We start from the raw sequence: 18799 nt of genomic DNA, 5'->3' as shown, positions 1-18799 counted from the left end.
CTCCCAGTCCTACCTCCACCCCTAGCAAACTCAAGAGAAGACTGCCATTACGAAGAGTTTACAGAGCACGCATGCCTGAGTTCTGCAGTTGAAATGCTACTAACAAAGGGAGTTATGGGGTCCTTCTTTCTCCCCAAGAAGTTAAAATAGTATTGGGCAGATGACAGCAACACAAAGAAATTGTGAGCTTAGTCAGGGTAGTCTATGGTTCTACCTGTAAGTGTTGCTAAACGTGAGCTACAGAATTGAAGGACAGTCTATAGTGCAAGGGAAATGAAGTGAACCTTGAAGAATAATAAGGACTTAGAACAGGGGAGGATGAGACATACTCTAAGGAGACACCTGGATGAAAAACACAAAGATGAGAACAAAGATATTCACTATAAAAAAACAAACAAACAAAACTATGTACATCATTAAGGACTGTGGATGCAGGAGGCTTAGGCTGGCAGGTCAGAAAAGAATATCATTATAAAGGGGCTGGAGAGAGGACTCAGTGGCTAAGTGCACAGCCACTCTTCCAGAGAACCTAGGTTTGCGGGCAAATAACCATCCATAAATCCAGTCCCAGAGGATCTGTCACCCTCTTCTGGCATCCCTGGGCACCAGGAAAACACTTGGTGCACAGACATACATGCAGGCAAAATACCCATACGTATAAAATAAAACAAAGGAAAACATGTTTACGTTATTATAAAAAGAGAACTGAAAAGCAGAATAACTTTCAACTTAAACTTATTTACAGGTAGTATGCAGGTTACAGTTTAAGGGTCCTGGATTAGGATTACAATCAGAGAGTCATACAGGCTAGCTGATCACTGGCATAGATACAAGAAGACTGTCCTGCTATCTGGTACAGGAAAAATGTCAAGACTTGAAATCTGGGCCTAAGTAATAGCTTCCCAATCAAGGGAATCACAGTTTTCTAAGGACGATGCACCTGAGTCCTCATACCCTGGGCTGTAACAACCCTGAGCCACATCGCAGTGCCTTCCACCCAGGCATGGGGAAGGTGACCAGCTCACGGTGCAATGAGTGTGTGTGTATGAGTACAGATATATACACGCATAAATTTATTCAATCAGTTCTGTGCTGTTCCTCTGAAGAACCCTGACTAATACACTGACATTTACTGTAATAACAAGTAACAGTTTCAAACCCAAGGCCCAGACTCAGCAGTGGGCAAACAGAAAGAATCACTGGCAACAGCAGCTTCACTGCAGCACCTGCAGCCTGCTCCCGGCAGAAGACTGTAGGGACTCCTTGATTAAATGGAGCTGAATCACTTTTCTGAGCAGCTCAGAGCAAATCAATCAGTATAAATCATAATTACAGCTATCACTTCTTAAGGGATGTATTGTGCACCAGACACATGGCATACTGCACCACCTAACCTGACCTCATAGAAACCGCAGGAGAAATCAGTCAGTCTCAGTGTCTCTCCCTTTCTTTCCTCCTCTTCTCTCCCCTCCCTCCCTCCTTCCCTGTCTCTCTCTGCCTAAAGGGTCCTGATTCCTCATTCCTCATGTGCATCTTTGTTAATGTCAATTCCTACCCAAGACAACTGGCTTCATACATCCCTCACGTAGCTATCCCTTCACTTACCCATCTGCTGGCAGGCTTCTCGACATTCTGTCACCAATAATATGCTTTTGCTTAAATGTTCCAGCTTAGGAACGTGCCTGCAGCTTGCATGCACTGGATTAATTTTTAAAAGGACAAACGTAGTCAAAGTTAGTTACGGAATTACACTTTAAGGGAGTCCAGAGCTATAGCACAGTGATAGCATGCATTCCAAGCATGTGCAAGGTTCTGGGTTCTATCATTAGGGATGAAACAGGGATTTAAAAAACACTGTACTTTAGGCAAAGAACCAATTAATTCTATTGGCTTTTTTCTTTTTTTTCAAGATTCAAAATTTTATTTTTATTTATATGTATGTGTGAATATATATGTATACCATCTGGTGTAGGAACCAGCGGAGGCCAGAAGTATCAGATATCCTAGAACTGAAGCTACAATGAGTGGCAAGAGTTCTGAGAACTGAACTCAGATCCTCGGCAAAAACAGTCAGTGCTCTGAAGTAGTGACCGTCTTTCTAACCTCTGTCCTGCCTCTTTTTAAGAAATACTGTAAAACAATGTCTAAGAAAGATATCTTCCCTAAACCAGGACTGTGGTGATATTTATTTGTGCTGTATCAAATAAAGCTTGTTTTATTTATGGAGCTAGCCACACTAGTCAGTCATTGAGACTAGGCAGTAGTGGCATACACCTTTAATCCCAGTACTGCAGAAACAGAGGCAGATGACCTCTGACAGTTCAAGACCACCCTGGGCTTCACAAGATTCAGTCTAAAAGAGAAGCAGAGCTCACACTTTTGATAACACGCATTTATTCCAGCACTAAGGGGGTGGAGACAGGAGTGATATGGCTGGACAGAGAGAGGATATAAGGCGGGAGGAAACAGGATCTGGGGGCATTCAGTCTGAGGATTCCTGGAGATAGGATCACCCTTTCAGTCTGAGGATTCGGTAGAGGTAAGAACTAGTGGCTGGATGCTCTGCTCTGGTCTTTCAGCATTTACTCTGATATCTGGGTTTTTATTACTAAGACCAATTAGAATTCGTGCTACACAGGATGAAAAATATTGTGGTAACTTTAAATTTCAATGGAACCCGAGTTCAGCAATATAAACCTATTAATAATTCTCAAGTGACGACACATGAAAACATGACCTCATTCTTATGAACTTCTGTCAACAAAAAATTCCCAACCAATTGTCTCAAGCGATATACTTACGCTTTCTCAAGGCCTAGAAAGTGCAAGATGCCACCTGCATAGGGCCGGATAGGTTAATAAAAGCAATGGCCAGTGGTGTACCAGTAAATGTAACAACTGATTCTCACACAGAAAAGTCCCAGTTTGGTGCCAGGAGCAGCGGTACATCCCTGTGACCCTAGGACTCAGGAAGTAGAGACAGATGATCAGGAAGTCAAGACCATCCTTGATTACCTAGCAAGCACAAAGTCAGCTGGGTTATGTGAGACCCCGTAGCAAACAAAACATATTTTGTGCTCATCTCTCTTTTCCTACTCTTGTACAGTCCAGGATCCCCTGCCAACAGCAGTGGGCAGGTCCTCCATCTCAATTCATACAACTAAGACAATCCCCCCAGACACGTCCACAGGCCCACCTGACCTAGTCACTCACTCGTTGAGATTCCCTCCCCAGTGATTCTAGGTTGTGTCAAGTTAACCAAAGCTAATCACCAGCAGTTAGTAATTGAGAGCACTTGCTAGTCTTGCAGAGGGTCTGAGTTCAGTTCTCAGCATCCACATCTATAACTCCAGATTCAGGAGATCTGATGCCTCTGACTGCTTTAATCACCTGTACTCACATGCTGCAGGACAATGGTCTTGTATTGTTTTTTAAAAAAATGCTGATTGGCCAGTAGCCATGCAGGAAGTAGAGGCAGAGTGATCAGGCAGGAAGTAGAGGCGGGTGAAGAGAACAGGAGAATTCTGGGAAGAGAAAAGGCTGAGTCTGCAGGCGTAACCCAGATGCAAAAGAAGCAAGATGAGAATGCCTCACTGATAAAAGGTACACACACAAGAATAATGGGCTAATTTAAGATGTAAGAATTAGTTAATTAGAAGCCTGAGCTAATAGGCCAACCACTGTATAATTAATGTAAGCCTCTGTGTAGGAAGTAGAGGTGGGCAAAGAGAACAAGAGAATTCTGGGAAGTGGAAAAGCTGAGTCTGCAGGCTTCATCCACAGGCAGAGGAAACAAGATGAGAATGCCATGCTGATAAAAGGTACCAAGCCACACTGCTAACACAGACAAGAATTATGGGCTAATATAAGTTATAAGAGTTAACAAGAAGCCTAAGCTATAGGCCAGCCACTTTATAATTAATGTAGACCTCTGTGTGATTCTTTGGGACTGAACCGGGTGGGACAGAAACCTCTGCCAACACTCATATACATACACCAACATACACATATTTCAAAAAAATAATACATCTTTAAATAGAAGAAGAAAAGCTAACTATACTGGAACTGTTCAACATCACCCAAGGAAAAGGCATATCCTCTTTTTTCTTTTAAGTTCCATTTGTCTTTCAAGACCATTATCAGGTGGTTCCTCTTTGGGCCAGTGACTTGGCTCAGCAAAATAAAGAATCTTACCACCAACCCTGAACTTGATCCCCAGTACCCACATAGAGGAAGAAAATGGACTGGGGCAGGCATGTGCCCCCTACATACATTACATATGTAATGTACTACATTACATATATAAATGTAATAAAATAAGATGTTCAGGGACTCTTCACCATTCCCCATAGTTATTGTTCCCCCAGTACTTTTTTCTTATAAAATTTTATTTTTCCCACTATAAAATAAATACGTTTTCATCAGAGAATACAGAAAACATCCAATAACAAGGGAAGAAAAACTAACAGACCAAAAAAAAAAACAAAAAACAAAAAAACTCTTGTGATGTCCACAATGTAGCCAAGGTTGGCCTTGAACTCCTCAACCTTCCAAGTGCAGGGATGACAAAGGTTTATCACCACACAGTTATACCCAAGGCCAATGTGTTAAAGGCCTTGTCCTCAGGCTGGTGCTACTGAACAATGGTGGGATCTTCAAGAGGTAGGGACTAGCTGGACCTGGTGGCACAAGCCTCCCAGCTACTTCAGAAGCTGAGGCAGAAAAATCCTAAGTTCAAGGTCAGGCTGAACAACTTAGTCAAACTCTGTCTGAAAATAAAATTAGGACAAGGAGTTGAGGATATGGCTCAGTGGTAGGACATTTGCCTGGTGTGTGTGAAGCTCTGGGTTTGTTCCCTGTAGCACTCACCAAAAGAGGCAGGGTCCAATGCGAGGTCTTTGGATCACTGGGGATTATGCCCTTGAAGAAAATCCTGGGAGCCCAACCCTTCTCTACTGCTTCCACAGTTAGCAGCTGTGCTCTGATGAGCCCCTCACCGTGGCTACGCAGTACCCTCAGCAACCTCAATGCACTGGTCCCTCTAATCACGCACTGTATCTGTAAGACCAGGAGCCATAACAAGCCTCCTTTTTCTCTTGATAACCATCTCGGGTATTTGTTATAGAGGTTCAAAGTTGACCAGAAGGCAGCACTTACCATCTCTGTACCGCTGGCTTCACCGCCCTGTACAGTGACTGTATAGGGGAGCGACCCACACCTATTCTAGCCTCCCCCAAGCCTACCCAGTGTTCACCCCAGCATAACGCCCACCTGCTCCCAGTTTACCCAGATGCTTTATTACAAGGCTTCTCTGCACATAAGGAAACTGAGCCATTCGTGTTCACACTTCATTAGAGAAGAATGAAGTTGGCTCTCTGCATTATCCTGAACACGTCTAACCACACTCCTGTCTGAAGCCAGGCAGGCACTTGTCCTTACCTGCATGCCTCTCATTTTCTGGAACCGTGCAATGGTGTCACTGAGGGTGTAGACTCGTACATGGCCCATGTGCAGCTTGCCAGAAGGGTAGGGGAACATGGAGAGCACGTAGAATTTGGGCTTTGCTTTCTAGGAAAGAATGACAAAGGATGACACAGACTGTTTATTACATATTTTCTGGGAGCTCTGCATACACTAATATTTTGGCACTTTATTCAAGGTAATAATTTAACATTTTAAAAATCTCCTTAGAGAAAAAAAAAAAAAACCTCTCAGGCAGTGGTGGCCCACACCTTTAATCTCAGCACTTGGGAGCAGAGGCAGGCAGATCTCTGTGAGTTCAAGGCCAGCCTGGTCTACAGAGTGAGTTCCAGGACAGTCAGGGCTACACACAGAGAAACAAAAAAACTGAAGGAAAAAAAAGTTCTTATTATGTAAATTGACAAAAAAGTTAAAGCCTCCAAAATCCAAAGGTCCTGGTTTAAGCTAAAGAACGTCCACAATAATTCAAATGTGGGCTGGAGAGATGGCTCAGGGGTTAAGAGCACTGATTGTTCTTCCAGAAGTCCTGAGTTCAATTCCCAGCAACCACATGGTGGCTCACAACCATCTGTAATGAGATCTGGTGCCCTCTTCTGGCCTGCAGGCAGAACACTGTAAACAAAACAAATAAATAAAAACTTTAAAAAAATAATAATTCAAATGTGTAAGTGCTAACTAATCAGCCTTGATATCTTCAATTCTTCTCCCTCTTCCAAAAGCAACTCTCCTAAAGCGGTTTCTAGCTACGTTTTAAAAGACTATTTTTCCGAATGAGCCTCTAACACAGAGATCCGCATTATTTAAGTAGAAGAGGCTGAAGTACAAAGAGATCTCCATAGCCAGAGTTTCTTCCCCAGCTCCCCTTGGCTGCATCCACCTGAGATCCACTGTTGACAACAAGGCCACCAGGCATCAGATGGGTCATGAAGTCTCTCCTGTGCGCTGTGAGTTTCTCCTTCAACAGAAAAGGCTAAAGTGGAAAACCATGATGAAATCAACCATGAAAAGAACACCACTGGTTGTTTTCCAGAGGTGATAAATAGGCAAACATAGATCAGAGTCATATGATTCTCCAGCTTCCAGCAGCTGTGGCATGAAAAACACAGGAAATCTACACATCTGGCTAAAATGAAGACAGGACAGGGTAATGAAGTCACTGCCTCTGGGCACCTCAACCTTCCACTGGTAGGATGGCAAATGCTGTCAAAAGTTTGTGTACGTCAGAGAACAAGGTCCCAACAGAACGGGTCTAGTCACAGAGCTGGTTACTTTGGGAGACCTGGTACTTTTGGGGCTTTTCAGAAATTCTGCAGTGCTGAGCATAGACCTGGGACCTCATACATAGTAGGTGAGAGCTGCATCACTGCAGTTCATGCATAACCACAAGTATTACATCACTGCAGTTCATGCATAACCGCAAGGATTTGTGTCATCTCTATACTCATCACCCTGCCACCCATCAGGACAGCTATAACTAATTCTTAAATGAATGCTTGCCGGCCTTGGGAAAGCACCTTCTAACAAAGGCACAGCCGTCCCCCAGCAGACTTTACAAATACTGTCCAGGTAACTGGAGGGCCCCTAAGCAAGCCTCAAATCCTGCCATGGGGCGTCTGGAAAAGTGACAGGGAACTACAGCTGGTGGTCAATGAGGATGGGCCATCTACTGTCAGACTATTGTTAATTTTGGCCTTCTGGCTCTCTCTTTTTGGTGTCTGCTTCTTCCTTGAGCTTTAGGAAGCATCAAGACTTTACTTCTCTCAAAGCAATGAATACAAACAGAGACAGAAATTCACAGCCCTTCTGTGTCTGTGTGGAAAGTGATGTTTTGACACTGTTGGCACGTATTTGCACGACTGATGATGCACAGCACCAACTTCTAACTGTTGATGATACCAATTGTTGCTGAGCAGGGGCGGCCTTTAATCCTAGCACTGGATAGGGGGGCAAGGACAAGTGAATCTCTGTAAGTTCAAGGACAATCTGGTCTACAGAGTGAGTTCCAGGACAGCCGGGGCTACACTGAGAACACCTTTCTCCAAAAACAAAACAAACAAACAACGATTAACCTGACAGGTTCTAGCAAAGTCAGGGCATGTTAGCCAACAGAAGTTAACAGAGGACCCAGCCTAACTGTGATTAGTTCTGTTCCATGGGCTCATGTCTGTGAACTGAAAAAGACAGGAAGATGAGCAGCAGCGAATAGTATAGCTTGCTTACTATAGATACCATGTGACCAGCTGCCTTCCCCCCCAAGACTGTATGCTCCAAAACTGTGAGCCAAAATGAACCCTTCCTTCCATTGTTTTTGCCTGATATTTGATCACAGAAACAAAAATAACTAATACACAACTTGAATCAGGGAAGCAGCAAAGTGGGTGTTTTGTTTGTTTGTTTGTTTGTTTGTTTGATTAGTTGGTTGGCTGGTTGGTTGGTTGGTTGTGGGGGGGCAGAATTTTGCTATGTAGCACAGTTTGGCCTCAAAGTAACAACAATCCTCCTGTCTCTGCCTCCAGAGTACTGGGATTACAGGTGAACATCACCATGTTGTACCCAGTTTCTTGCCAAGTTTTTAAACTTCAGCAAAGGTTTTAAATCCTTAGCAAAACCACAAACAACAGCTAACTACTGCCCCCTCCGAAAAGAAAACCACTAAAGCACAACTTTTTTCTTTTTTCTGTCCTGTCTGTCCTCTAGAAATGAAAAAGGGAAGTAAGCAACACCACCCAGAGAAAGAAACACTTTTTAAAGCTTTTATCAGAACCTGGAGAATACAAAACTAAAGCATCCTCTGCACTGCTGGAAGAATAATGATTTAAATAAGCAGAGTGGAGGCAGGGAATAGAAGATTTCGGAGTGAGGAGTCCCCAAGTCGGGCTGGTGTATACTCAGGGACCTTGCTGTTTTTAAGACTAGGCCATCCCAGTCAGTGGTTTAGTTCCAGGACACAGTACTAGTCTAGACTAGGTCAGCCCAGTGGTTTAGTTCCAGGACACAGTGCTTGTCTAGACTAGGTCAGCCCAGTGGTTTAGTTCCATGACAAAGTGCTTGTCTAGACTAGGCCAGCCCAGTGGTTTAGTTCCTTGATACAGTGCTTGCCTAGACTAGGTCAGCCCAGTGGTTTAGTTCCATGATACAGTGCTTGTCCAGCCTGTACAAAGTAATGGGTTCATCCTTGGCACTGGGGAGAAGAAAAGGTGAGCGAGAGAAAATCCTTTCCCCTTGTAAATGAGTTCTTATGAAAGGTGAAACACCCCAATTTCTACTAAGTGCAAAAATAAAACTGTTTCCTTTACTGAACCCTGTCTTCTACCGGCAATGGGTTAGACCCCCATGGCTTTTCCTTGGAATCTTGAGTGCTACAGGAAAAGACGGTAATCACGCTCCATAGGAGTTAGAAAAGTAACTAAATCTTTGACATCAATTATTTGTAGGGTTTTTTGCTTTCTGGGACAGGGTCTTGTTTTGTAGCCCAGGCTAGCCTCAGGCTTCTTGAGTGCTAGGCCCATGCCATACCTGGCCTATTTCTAGTTTCTTACTTTCAAGTTATTATGTAAAGCAATTTTATTTTGTTATAATTGCCATATCTTCTTGTACTATTTATTACATCATATTAATTTTCAACCTTGCTCAAACTTTCCTACATACAGCTTCTTCACTAGCCTTTCCTTTATCATATGCTTGTTCAATGAAGATTAAATTAATGACAACATCAAATACTTCATCATAGACTAGCTAAGATGAACTCCAAACCTGAGTTAAGAGATAAGCAGAAAAGCAATGCTACCAAGCCTTGATCCTCGTGAACATTTTTGTTTTTGCAGAAAATCTATTCAGCCTGCTGCCTGTCCCTGCCTTGTGCTTTCTCTGTGAATTAAGTCATTTTCCTCTGTGACAATGAAACGAGTTCTATCATCTGGAGGTGGAAAAGAGAGGCGAAATGACAGGAATTTGTGTTATAATTGAGTAGGAATCTGACTGAAAGGGAAATTTTCATAATTACATAAAAGTGCAGGAATTCAGGCCTTTACGAGAGAGTACGAATGCCGGCAGTGGGAAGAGGATGGCTTCTAAAAGCTGGTCCATAGTTCCATCAGACTGCGATTAGAACATGGCTTCTGCCTCTCTGGGGCCAGTGCTCTAAAGCTGTAACAGAGCCCCCACTGGCATGCAAGGCCTCCAGTTCCCACCCTCACTTTGCCATGAGATGTGAGGCCTCAGACAAAATCCCCAGGCCTTCCTGGGCTCAGTCTATTCTCCACTGATGACTGATTCAGAGTTCCTGGACAGCAAGGCTCTCAGGGGGCTGGGAGGATCCCAGCTTGGCGCATTACCCGGGCTTCAGTGTTTTAACCCCACAGGTAAAGACAATGCTTACTCTTAAGGCTGTTCTGATATTAAGAAACTCAACCTATGGAAGTGGTACATGGTAAAATGCTCACTAAGTGGAAGTTGGTCCTTTTGGGTTTTTTTGTTTTTGTTTTTCAGGGCTTTTCTCTGTGTAGCTTTAGAGCCAGTCCTGTCACTTGCTCTGTAGATGAGGCTGGCCTTGAACTCAGAGATCTACCGGCCTCTGCCTCCCAAGTGGTAGGATTAAAGGAATGTGCCACCAACTCCTGGCTTTGTTTTGCTTTTTAATGGTGGTTTGATGATGATGGCAAGACGCCTGGCTTCTAAACGCTCACTTGGGTGGATCTCAAATGTACATAATACCAATGTGAGGTGAACGCTAAAGCTTCATATACAGCAGTGTTCAGTCAGCTTCTCGGTCGCTGGTAAAACAGCACACGATTTTCTCTGCCGTGTTATTTATTTATTTATTTATTTATTTATTTATTTATTTATATAACACTTCAGTGTAGAAGTCTTCAGCTTAGGAAATGTCCAGACACATTTTCTCATTTGATTTTCAAAACAAACTTGTAAGATAAACAACGCGAGGAGCCAAGAATCATGGGGCTTAGGGGAATGGCCAAGTTTTCATTGTAAATTACTCAATTTTCCTTTTTAGTGTTCATGTTGTTGTTATATACTATATCTCTCTTAACTCCAGATCTGTCCAAGCAATGTCAAAATCAGTGTTATACCCACTCTGCAGTTGGACAGGAACGGTTCCCACCCTCACAGAAGGAATGAGTGTGACTCCAGAGAGAGCCGCGACGAGCCGCGAGACAGAAAAGACAAACTCAATACAGCATCAGCTGCAAGGACGACCCAGCTTTTTGTCCCTGGCCCCACCTAAATAATTCCACCAACACCTCTACTGTTAGGTTGCTACTATTACAAAGGGATAGTCAAGATATCAATAAAACAGTCTTCTAGTATTTTCTCTGGTCTAATTACAACAGGAGACATAGGACATTAATAAAACAGTCTTCTAGTATTTTCTCTGGTCTAACTACAACAGGAGCCATATGACATCCCAGAGACATTAATGGCAGCTAAAGGCATGATACAACTGATTTGGGCAGAGGACTGGGACCAGAAGCCAAGGTCCATGAATCCACTGAGATGCTGCAAGGCTGGACCCAACTTTAGATCACATCAAAGAACAGGCTGGCCTCCCTCCCATGGCCATGACACTCAAGTGACAGAGCAGGCTATAGGCCACGTCTGGAGCAGAAAGGGGCTGATACTTCTCACCTCATATAACCTCCTGACAGAGTCACAGGCCTGTCCTGTAATTTCACATATGACCTGTTAGATCCACAGGTGCCATCCTAACACAAAAACCAAAAAGGACCCAGCACCTGCTAATACTTCTTTTTTGTTCAGTGTCCCCCAATCAAAGCATCCTAGAATATCTACTATGGGGCTGCCTGTCACACAACCATGTACAATACTAACATGGACACAACCACCACACTGGAAAGGATTTTATGCCTTAACCTTGATCTCCTCCTTCACTCCTCTCAACAATCCTCCTGGGAGCCAGGGGGGTGCTATTATCACCCTCCACTTCAGATAAGAAAACGAAAGCACAGAAAGACTCCATAATGTGGTTTAACGTCACACCCTTAGTAACTTACCCTAAACCAAATAGTGTGAGCCCAGAATCAAGTCCTTAGTTCCTCTACTGATATGGCTTAAATGTGCAATGTCCTCCGCAGGACCATGCGTCTGTACACTTGTCCCTCGGCTGGTGGTGCCATTTGGGAAAGTTGTGGAAGCATTAGGAGGAAGAGCCTTTCTGGAGGAAGTGGGTCAGTAGAGGTGAGCCTTGAGGTTCTACAGCCTAGTCCCCCTTCCTCCTAACACATGTGACCGGCCACCTCACATTCTTGCCAGTCTGCCATACCTGCCCTGTCGTGCCATGATGGACTTTACTCCCTCAAACTGTAAACCACAACAAACTCTTCCTCCCTCAACTGGCAACACCAACAAGGGAAGCAGCTGTGTATCTGCCCTCCTGGAACACTCACGTCTTCTTCTGAGATCCTGGATGCCTGCTCCTTTATCTGTTGATGCCACCACTTCTCAACATCCTTCCTTGTCTGCAGGGTGTACTCCTTCGTCCACTTCCCTGTGGCACTGTAAATACTTCTGGCACACCCTGGAGTTATTCTTCTTTCCCACGGGATGACAGGTGGCCCACAAATGAGCTGCCTTTTCAGAAGAGAGGCGTAAAAACTCAGCCTCTGACGAGCTGATGCCATTCTTCAGGAAGGAAGATCCTAGAAAAGAGGGCAGAGAAAAGAAGGCAGAGTCAGAGAGATGCCCACGTAGCTGCAGAAGGAGACAGACACCCTGAAACCTTACAGGTAAACCACAGCTTCGTGGTAAAATACAAAATAATAGTAATGGATTAAAGATGTAAGAGTTAGTTAATAAGAAGCCTGAGCTAATAGGACAAGCAACACTTTAATTAATATAGTTTCTGTGCAATTATTTCAGGTCTCTCCGTATACAACTTCCTAGCAGAACATTTTAGAAGTTCTCTTGAATTAGACACAAACTTCTTATTGGAAAACATAGAGGCAATCCATGCTCCAAATGCCAAAGATACAAAACACTCGCAGAAACAGAGGAAGTCCATCACAAAGACAAGTTGCTACAGAACTTGCTGTCAGCATGGAAGGAGAGGGAGCTCCTCCTGCCAGAGTCTATCAACTGCTGTTATCTGAACCCAAGAACTCTAAGAACACCTTGTCTTAGCCTTGAGCTCAAATAAGAGAAGAGAGCTGAACACAGGTCTCCCAAAAATTCTGAACTAAGTTAACATTTTTCATTATATTAGGTCCACACACTGTTGCAAGCACTACAGATACAGCAACAAGGAGTCCCAGGCTGAAAAGACAGAGTACATGCTTAGCATGTTTGAAGCCCTTGGATCCATCCCTAGCAAATAAAAACATAAAACAAAGTGCCTTCTTTCACAGCAATTATACAGAGGAGAAGCAGGTAAGACACAGATGAACATGTGACATAACAACTATACAGAGAAGAAGCACGAAAGACACAGCAGCATTGTCATAGAACTCTTTGGACTAAAACACCGTCCAGCAGTATAACCACCTGGGGTTCAAATTTTAATTCTGATATTTTGTTGGTTTCCTCCTCAGGTGAACTTCTAAGGGGCTGAGGTGAGATTTCACCAAACATTTAGGATGTAGTACTAAACATCTAAAACTTTCTGCCATCTTGCATAATAGCAACAGGGAGGTAAAAATGACCTTTCGAAAACAAGAGAGACATAAGGAAAGCTGGTATCCTAAACTGGTGTTAATCACCTGGTTCTCTCAAAATCCTTCCCATATCTACTAGGGTTTAGGCTGTTACATGAAGGCACTGGATCAAACGTTGCCAGGAGGGTTACTACGGCTTTAAAAAGGGAATTCACGCTCAACATGACATGGCACTAGAGCACTGGTATTGTTTGCCCAAGTTCTTGACATACCAATTCCTACTATTTTTAACCCCTAAAAGGGTGACAGACTGGAGCAGGGAAGATTTCCCTATCAGTGGGGTTTGAGTATTTTTAAATAGGTAAATATGACTATTGAGGAACTAGAGTGAACTACATACAGCTGCCTAACTATTAGCAATTCTGTATGGCCAACTTTATATAGGGAGGGCACTTACAATTCCTTTTAGGACTTAGACTTCTATATTATTAGAACTATGTGTTGAGTCAGAGATTCTATGGTTTTCTTCTATATTTGGTTATGAGTCTAGTGTTTTACAGCTGGGCCATCTCTCCAGCCCTATTTTATGGTTTTCTCACTAAGTAAGTATTCTGAACCCACTATAAGCCAAAGGCACCTAGACAGACATCTGACATTTCTTTCTTAGATGGCATATAAGGGGAATATTTGGACTATTCTCTTTCATAATCAGGAATAGAATAATAAAATACAAATTGACCTGAACTGGTTTGCTGCAGTTTGGGATTTGATGATTACCCACCATGTGGATAAAACGCCAAAGAGTATTCACAACAAGAGGAATAGGAAGGCGCAGTAACACTCGGCTGGCTGAATAATAAGGTTTGCATCACATCGGGCTCTCTAATAACTTCTCTGCTTAAAGCAATGAACTAGAAAACATTAAACCAGATCCAAGTATATACAAGAATTTAAAGCTCATAACGAGGGCTGGTAAAACGGCTTAGCCAATAAAGGCTCCTGCCACCAAACCTGATCCCTGGGACTCATATGGTGGAGAAGAGAATCCATGGCACATGTGCCCACAAACAAATAAATAAATGCAATTCAAGCTCATAAAGAAAACACTGCATGCAGATTAGAAAGTAATAGGGAACTGTCTCTGTGGGTACAGCGCTTGCTGCATCACCATGAGGACCTAAATTCAGAAACCTAGCACCCATGTAAAAATTCCTACAGGTATGACAGCACGGGGGGGGGGGACTATGGAAATAGGGGGACCTCTAGAGCCTGCTGATCAGCCAGGTTAGTCGATCACTGAGCTCCAGTTTGAGCGAGAGACCCTATTGAAACACTAACGTAAAGAGAGAGAGAGAGAGAGAGACAGAGAGAGAGAGAGAGAGAGAGAGAGAGAGAGAGAGATAAAAGATGCCTAACACAGGAGGCTGGAGAGATGGCCTGTTGTATAGGAGCTCCTACAGATCCTACAGAGCACTGACAGGCAGCTCACAACCATCTACAACTCCAATTCAAGGGATCCAATTTCTCTTCTAACTTCCAAGGGTTCTTGCACACATATCACAAAGATATATAAACTCATGCACACACATATACACATTGATAAAATAATATATATAAGATTAATTAAATTAAAATTTAAAAACCCTAAAATTGACCTGTGGACTCTATATGTGTGCACATGTGTATGTACATATGTACATCCAAAAAATTAAAAATAACAGACTCTCACACTATAGCCCAGCCTGTCCCCCAATTCTCTATTCTTCTGCCTCAGCCTCCTCAGTGCTGGGATTACATGTGTGCCACCACAGGTGACTCTGAAAATGACTGATTATTCAATGTATTTGAGAAAAATGTAAATTAGAGCTCCACCTCAAACCACAAACTGGTACAAATCCCAGTGTCTTAGGGGGAAGTGGAAATTTGAGACTGGATTTTGTGTTGCCCAGGCTGACCTTGAACTAGCATGGAAGACAAGGATGACCTTCAACTCCTAGCTTGGGTTACTAGTGAGACCACGCCTTTAAACAAACAAGGGGCAGAAGAGATTGCCCAGCAGGTAAGAGAAAGCACTGCTCTTGCTAGGATCCTAGTTTGGTTCCATCACCCACAGTGGGTGGCTGATAACTGCCTATGACTCCAGCTTCAGGGAGACCTGAAGCCTCTGGGCTCCATAAGAACCCACACACATGTGCACATATATACACGCACAGACACATAATTAAAAATAAACCTTAAGCAAAACAAATTTGTTAAGAAAATCCAAGGGTTAGACATATAAAACAGATGTTCAGCATATCCTTGGGTTCAATCCCCAACACCAAAAACAAAATAAAACAAATAAATACGGTAAATGCAGGGATACAGCGTAGTGGTAAAGTAATTCTCTGGTAACATTTGAGGCCACTGGTTCTGTCTCCAGCTGTGCAAACTATAAAGCCCACACTCCTACCTGAGATCACCCTCAGATTGTTATCCATTAGAACATACTAGAAACAAATGTCTGTACTTGTGCCTATGAGACTTCTAAGTTCCAACCCTATTCTCTTCTCTTACTGCCTGTGCATAGTTCTGGGTCACTTCAAGCTCCTCTCCATTTAAGTCCTAATAGGCATTGCCTTTTCCTGGCATCAAGAGCAGCTGTTTTAGCAGAGGGTGGTTGTGGATACAGTGAATGGAAAAAGTGTGACTCACATCTCACACTTACAGCTTGGACCCTTTCTTCCTTAGAGCTGGCTCATCTTATTTCTCTACTTGCTAAAATGTTGTCTCTTCTTTCCAAAGCATTGCCCCTTCCCCCAGGACACCTCTTTCAATTCAGCCCTGACCTGATCTGGTTTTAAGTGGGGCTTAAGGTTAAAGTAACTGAGAATATGAGGGACCTGAGAAATGGGCCTAAAATGATCATAAATAGGGAAACCTAAAGCAATAGTAGGAAACAGGTGAAGAACTAGAAGACAAAGGAGAAGCACATAAAACACCCATGTGCTCCCAAAAGAATATGCAATAAGCCTAATTAGAGGCAGAGGCAGGAGGATTACAGGGTTCGAGGCCAGCTTCATAAAACACTATTTCCAAAAACAGGGGAGGAAACCAAGTGAGGTCAGGAAGGTTGGTGCATGCCCATGATCCCAACACTCAAAAGGCTGAGCAGGAGGGCTGATTCTAAGTTCAAGACCACCCTGGGCTACATATCAAGCTTAGAACAACTTGGAATACACAGCAAGACCCGGAATCAAAGAAACAAAATAAATAAGTAAACATACACCTCACCCCAACAAACATGTCTTGCAAAACACAATTTTAAAAAGCAGATGCTAATTCTAATTTCCTGCAGGACCTCAGGCAAGTTATTTCCGATCTGTCACTCCGCGTTCTCTAAAGCTGTGAGCCATGGGGTAGATCCAGATGACTTTTGAGGACCTGCAGATGCCCCCAAATGTACTATACTACTGCATGATCTTTGACTGGGTCCAAACCCTCAACTCCGGAGCGAAGATCTAGGCACCCGGGTTAGGCGAGGAGTACAGGAAAATTCAAATATAAAGTCGTGTGAAGATGTGCGTTTCTCCGAGCAGGAGTCCGGAGCTGTCAACAGGGTCCAAGGCTGAAAGAACCTGAATACTAGAATTTCGAAGCTTTTCCGGGTTTGGAAAACTGCAAGGTTCAGGGACTGCCGGGGCCAGTCCGCACCTTCACCTCCTGCTCCTAGCGACTGGGGCTAAGCAGGGCCTGCCTCTCGTCCTCCGGCTGGGGGTTACCTGCTCACAGGCTCTGGCCTGCAGCTCCCTTCTGCCTCACTCCCCAAAGCTTTACACGAACGAAGCCCCGCGAGTCACTATGGGCGCCGCCATGTTGGCAGAACAACAACTTTATCAGAAGCGGAGTCCGCGGACACAGACAGGAGAGGCGGAGCCAGGGCGGGAGAGCGTGATGTCTGAACAGAGGCGCTGACTCCTCCCCCAGACTGGGCCCGCCCTGGCCCCGCTCCTTGGCCCGCCCCGCCCCACCCCGGGCTTGCCCACTGTGCAGGCTTTCCTGAATTGAACAAATTCTTCTCATCCGGTAGTCGGGTTATTACAATTGTAACAGAAACGGGGGAGATGCTAAAGGTTAAAGGTGTCAGGTGGTAAAAAGAGATCTGAAGTGGTTCACGGTCAGGGTTGGAATCTTGGCGCCGCAGAAGCTGCCAACTGAGCTGGTCTGTCCGGCTTTTTGATCCATTGTGGGCCTGGTGATGTTTGAAGCTCTTCCATCCATCATATCAGATGATGTAAGTCCAGGAGGAGAATTGCCTAGCCCAGAAGAAAGTAGGAGTGACGTGTACTGGCAGACAGGAAAACAAGCTGCCTAAACGAACACTTTGCTTAGGAGTTTAATGTGCCCCATCACCCTGCACACATCGCAGCAAGCACTTCTGGCCTGTCTATAATTAAGGAATTTCAAAGGAGCAATGGTGAAATTCTGTCTTTTTAAGGGAGAATTCTAAGAACACATTGAGAAATCCAGAATACTGAGATTTGATAATATCGCAAAATGATTGATGTCCAGTAGAGCCAAAATCAATGTCTGAGAGCCATCTTTTCCTTCAGGGCTGACGTCAACTGTACCTCCATAAACAATCCATCCCATCACTGCCTAGTCTCCATCTCAGCTTTCTTACATAGATGAGTGGAGTCCATAGGGAGGCCAGCCAGTGTGCACACTCCTGCAGAATAAAACTTTACATTCTGTGTGCCACCCAGGGACACACCGGGACCTTTTATCCATTCCCAAGACTGAAAAAACAAAAAACAAACAAACAAACAAAAAACAGTTTCCTGATACCTGAAAGCTTGAAACACCATCTTATTCTAGAACACTATCAAACCTTACCTGGAAACCAGCCACAAATAAGAATCTCAGGTTCCACTCTGGGAACCTGTTTCAGAGCCTGCATTTTAAAAGGAGTCACAACGTTAAAGTCTGAGCTCAAGCCTGCAATTCACTGTACTGGAATGTGAGTGATTTTGAGCACTAATGCAGCTTTCTCAGTTTACAAATATGTAACCAGAGGCTCAGGACTGGGAATGAGGCTCAGTGGGTGACGTGCTTTGCCAAGAAGCACAAAGCCCTGGGTTCAATACTTAGCACTGCATGACTACTTGTGGTAGTACAAGCCTGTAATCTCAGCACTTGGGATGTGGAGACAAGAGGATCAGAAATACAAGGCAACCCACCCTTCCCTATACAGTTCCAGACCAGCCTTGGCTACATGAGAACCTTTCTCAAAACAACAATGATCAGGACAACTGAAGCCAAGGGAACTGATTGTCTTGCCCAAAGCCATGACTCAAGTTAATGAAAGGTTTGGGATTCAAATCTGGGATCAGTGTGTGTTCTAAAAAACCTGTAATGTCAGCCCGTAAGGAAGTTGAGACAAGAGAGCCTGGAAATCAAGTCCAGCCTGAGCTACAAAGCAAGGCCTTGTCTCAAAAATTAAAAAAAAAAAAAGCAAAATTTGGTGTCTCCCTTTTGAAATCCCAGTAGTCAAGAGACTGAGGCAGAAGGATTGCCTTGAGTTAAAAGCCAACCTGAGTCGGGTGGTGGTGGCTCACGCCTTTAATCCCAGCACTCGGGAGGCAGAGGCAGGCGGATCTCTGTGAGTTCGAAGCCAGCCTGGTCTACAGAGCTAGTTCCAGGACAGGCTCCAAA

The 18799-nt window shown here is 43.9% G+C and overlaps 1 protein-coding gene across 3 annotated transcripts in view; it reads right to left on the bottom strand.

The window, feature by feature from the left end:
- Lars2 (leucyl-tRNA synthetase 2, mitochondrial) overlaps window positions 1-16998 on the bottom strand; it is a 98317-nt gene extending 81319 nt beyond the window's left edge. Inside the window, exons 1-3 of one of the 3 annotated variants that reach the window (XM_005348160.1) lie at window positions 16867-16998; window positions 11903-12154; window positions 5439-5567 (exon numbers count right to left, since the gene is read on the bottom strand). In XM_005348160.1, the coding sequence (XP_005348217.1) occupies window positions 5439-5567; window positions 11903-12136 (363 nt within the window). In that variant the 5' untranslated portion in view covers window positions 12137-12154; window positions 16867-16998. The other 2 variants (XM_026779348.1, XM_026779347.1) reach the window with 2 other exon arrangements.
- Window positions 16999-18799: the final 1801 nt, after the last annotated feature.

Source organism: Microtus ochrogaster, chromosome 5 (genome assembly GCF_000317375.1).
Source record: "Microtus ochrogaster isolate Prairie Vole_2 chromosome 5, MicOch1.0, whole genome shotgun sequence".
Lineage (NCBI taxonomy): Eukaryota > Metazoa > Chordata > Mammalia > Rodentia > Cricetidae > Microtus > Microtus ochrogaster.
The sequence above is the reverse complement of the archived record's forward strand: the minus strand, read 5'-3'. Positions and strand labels throughout refer to the sequence as shown.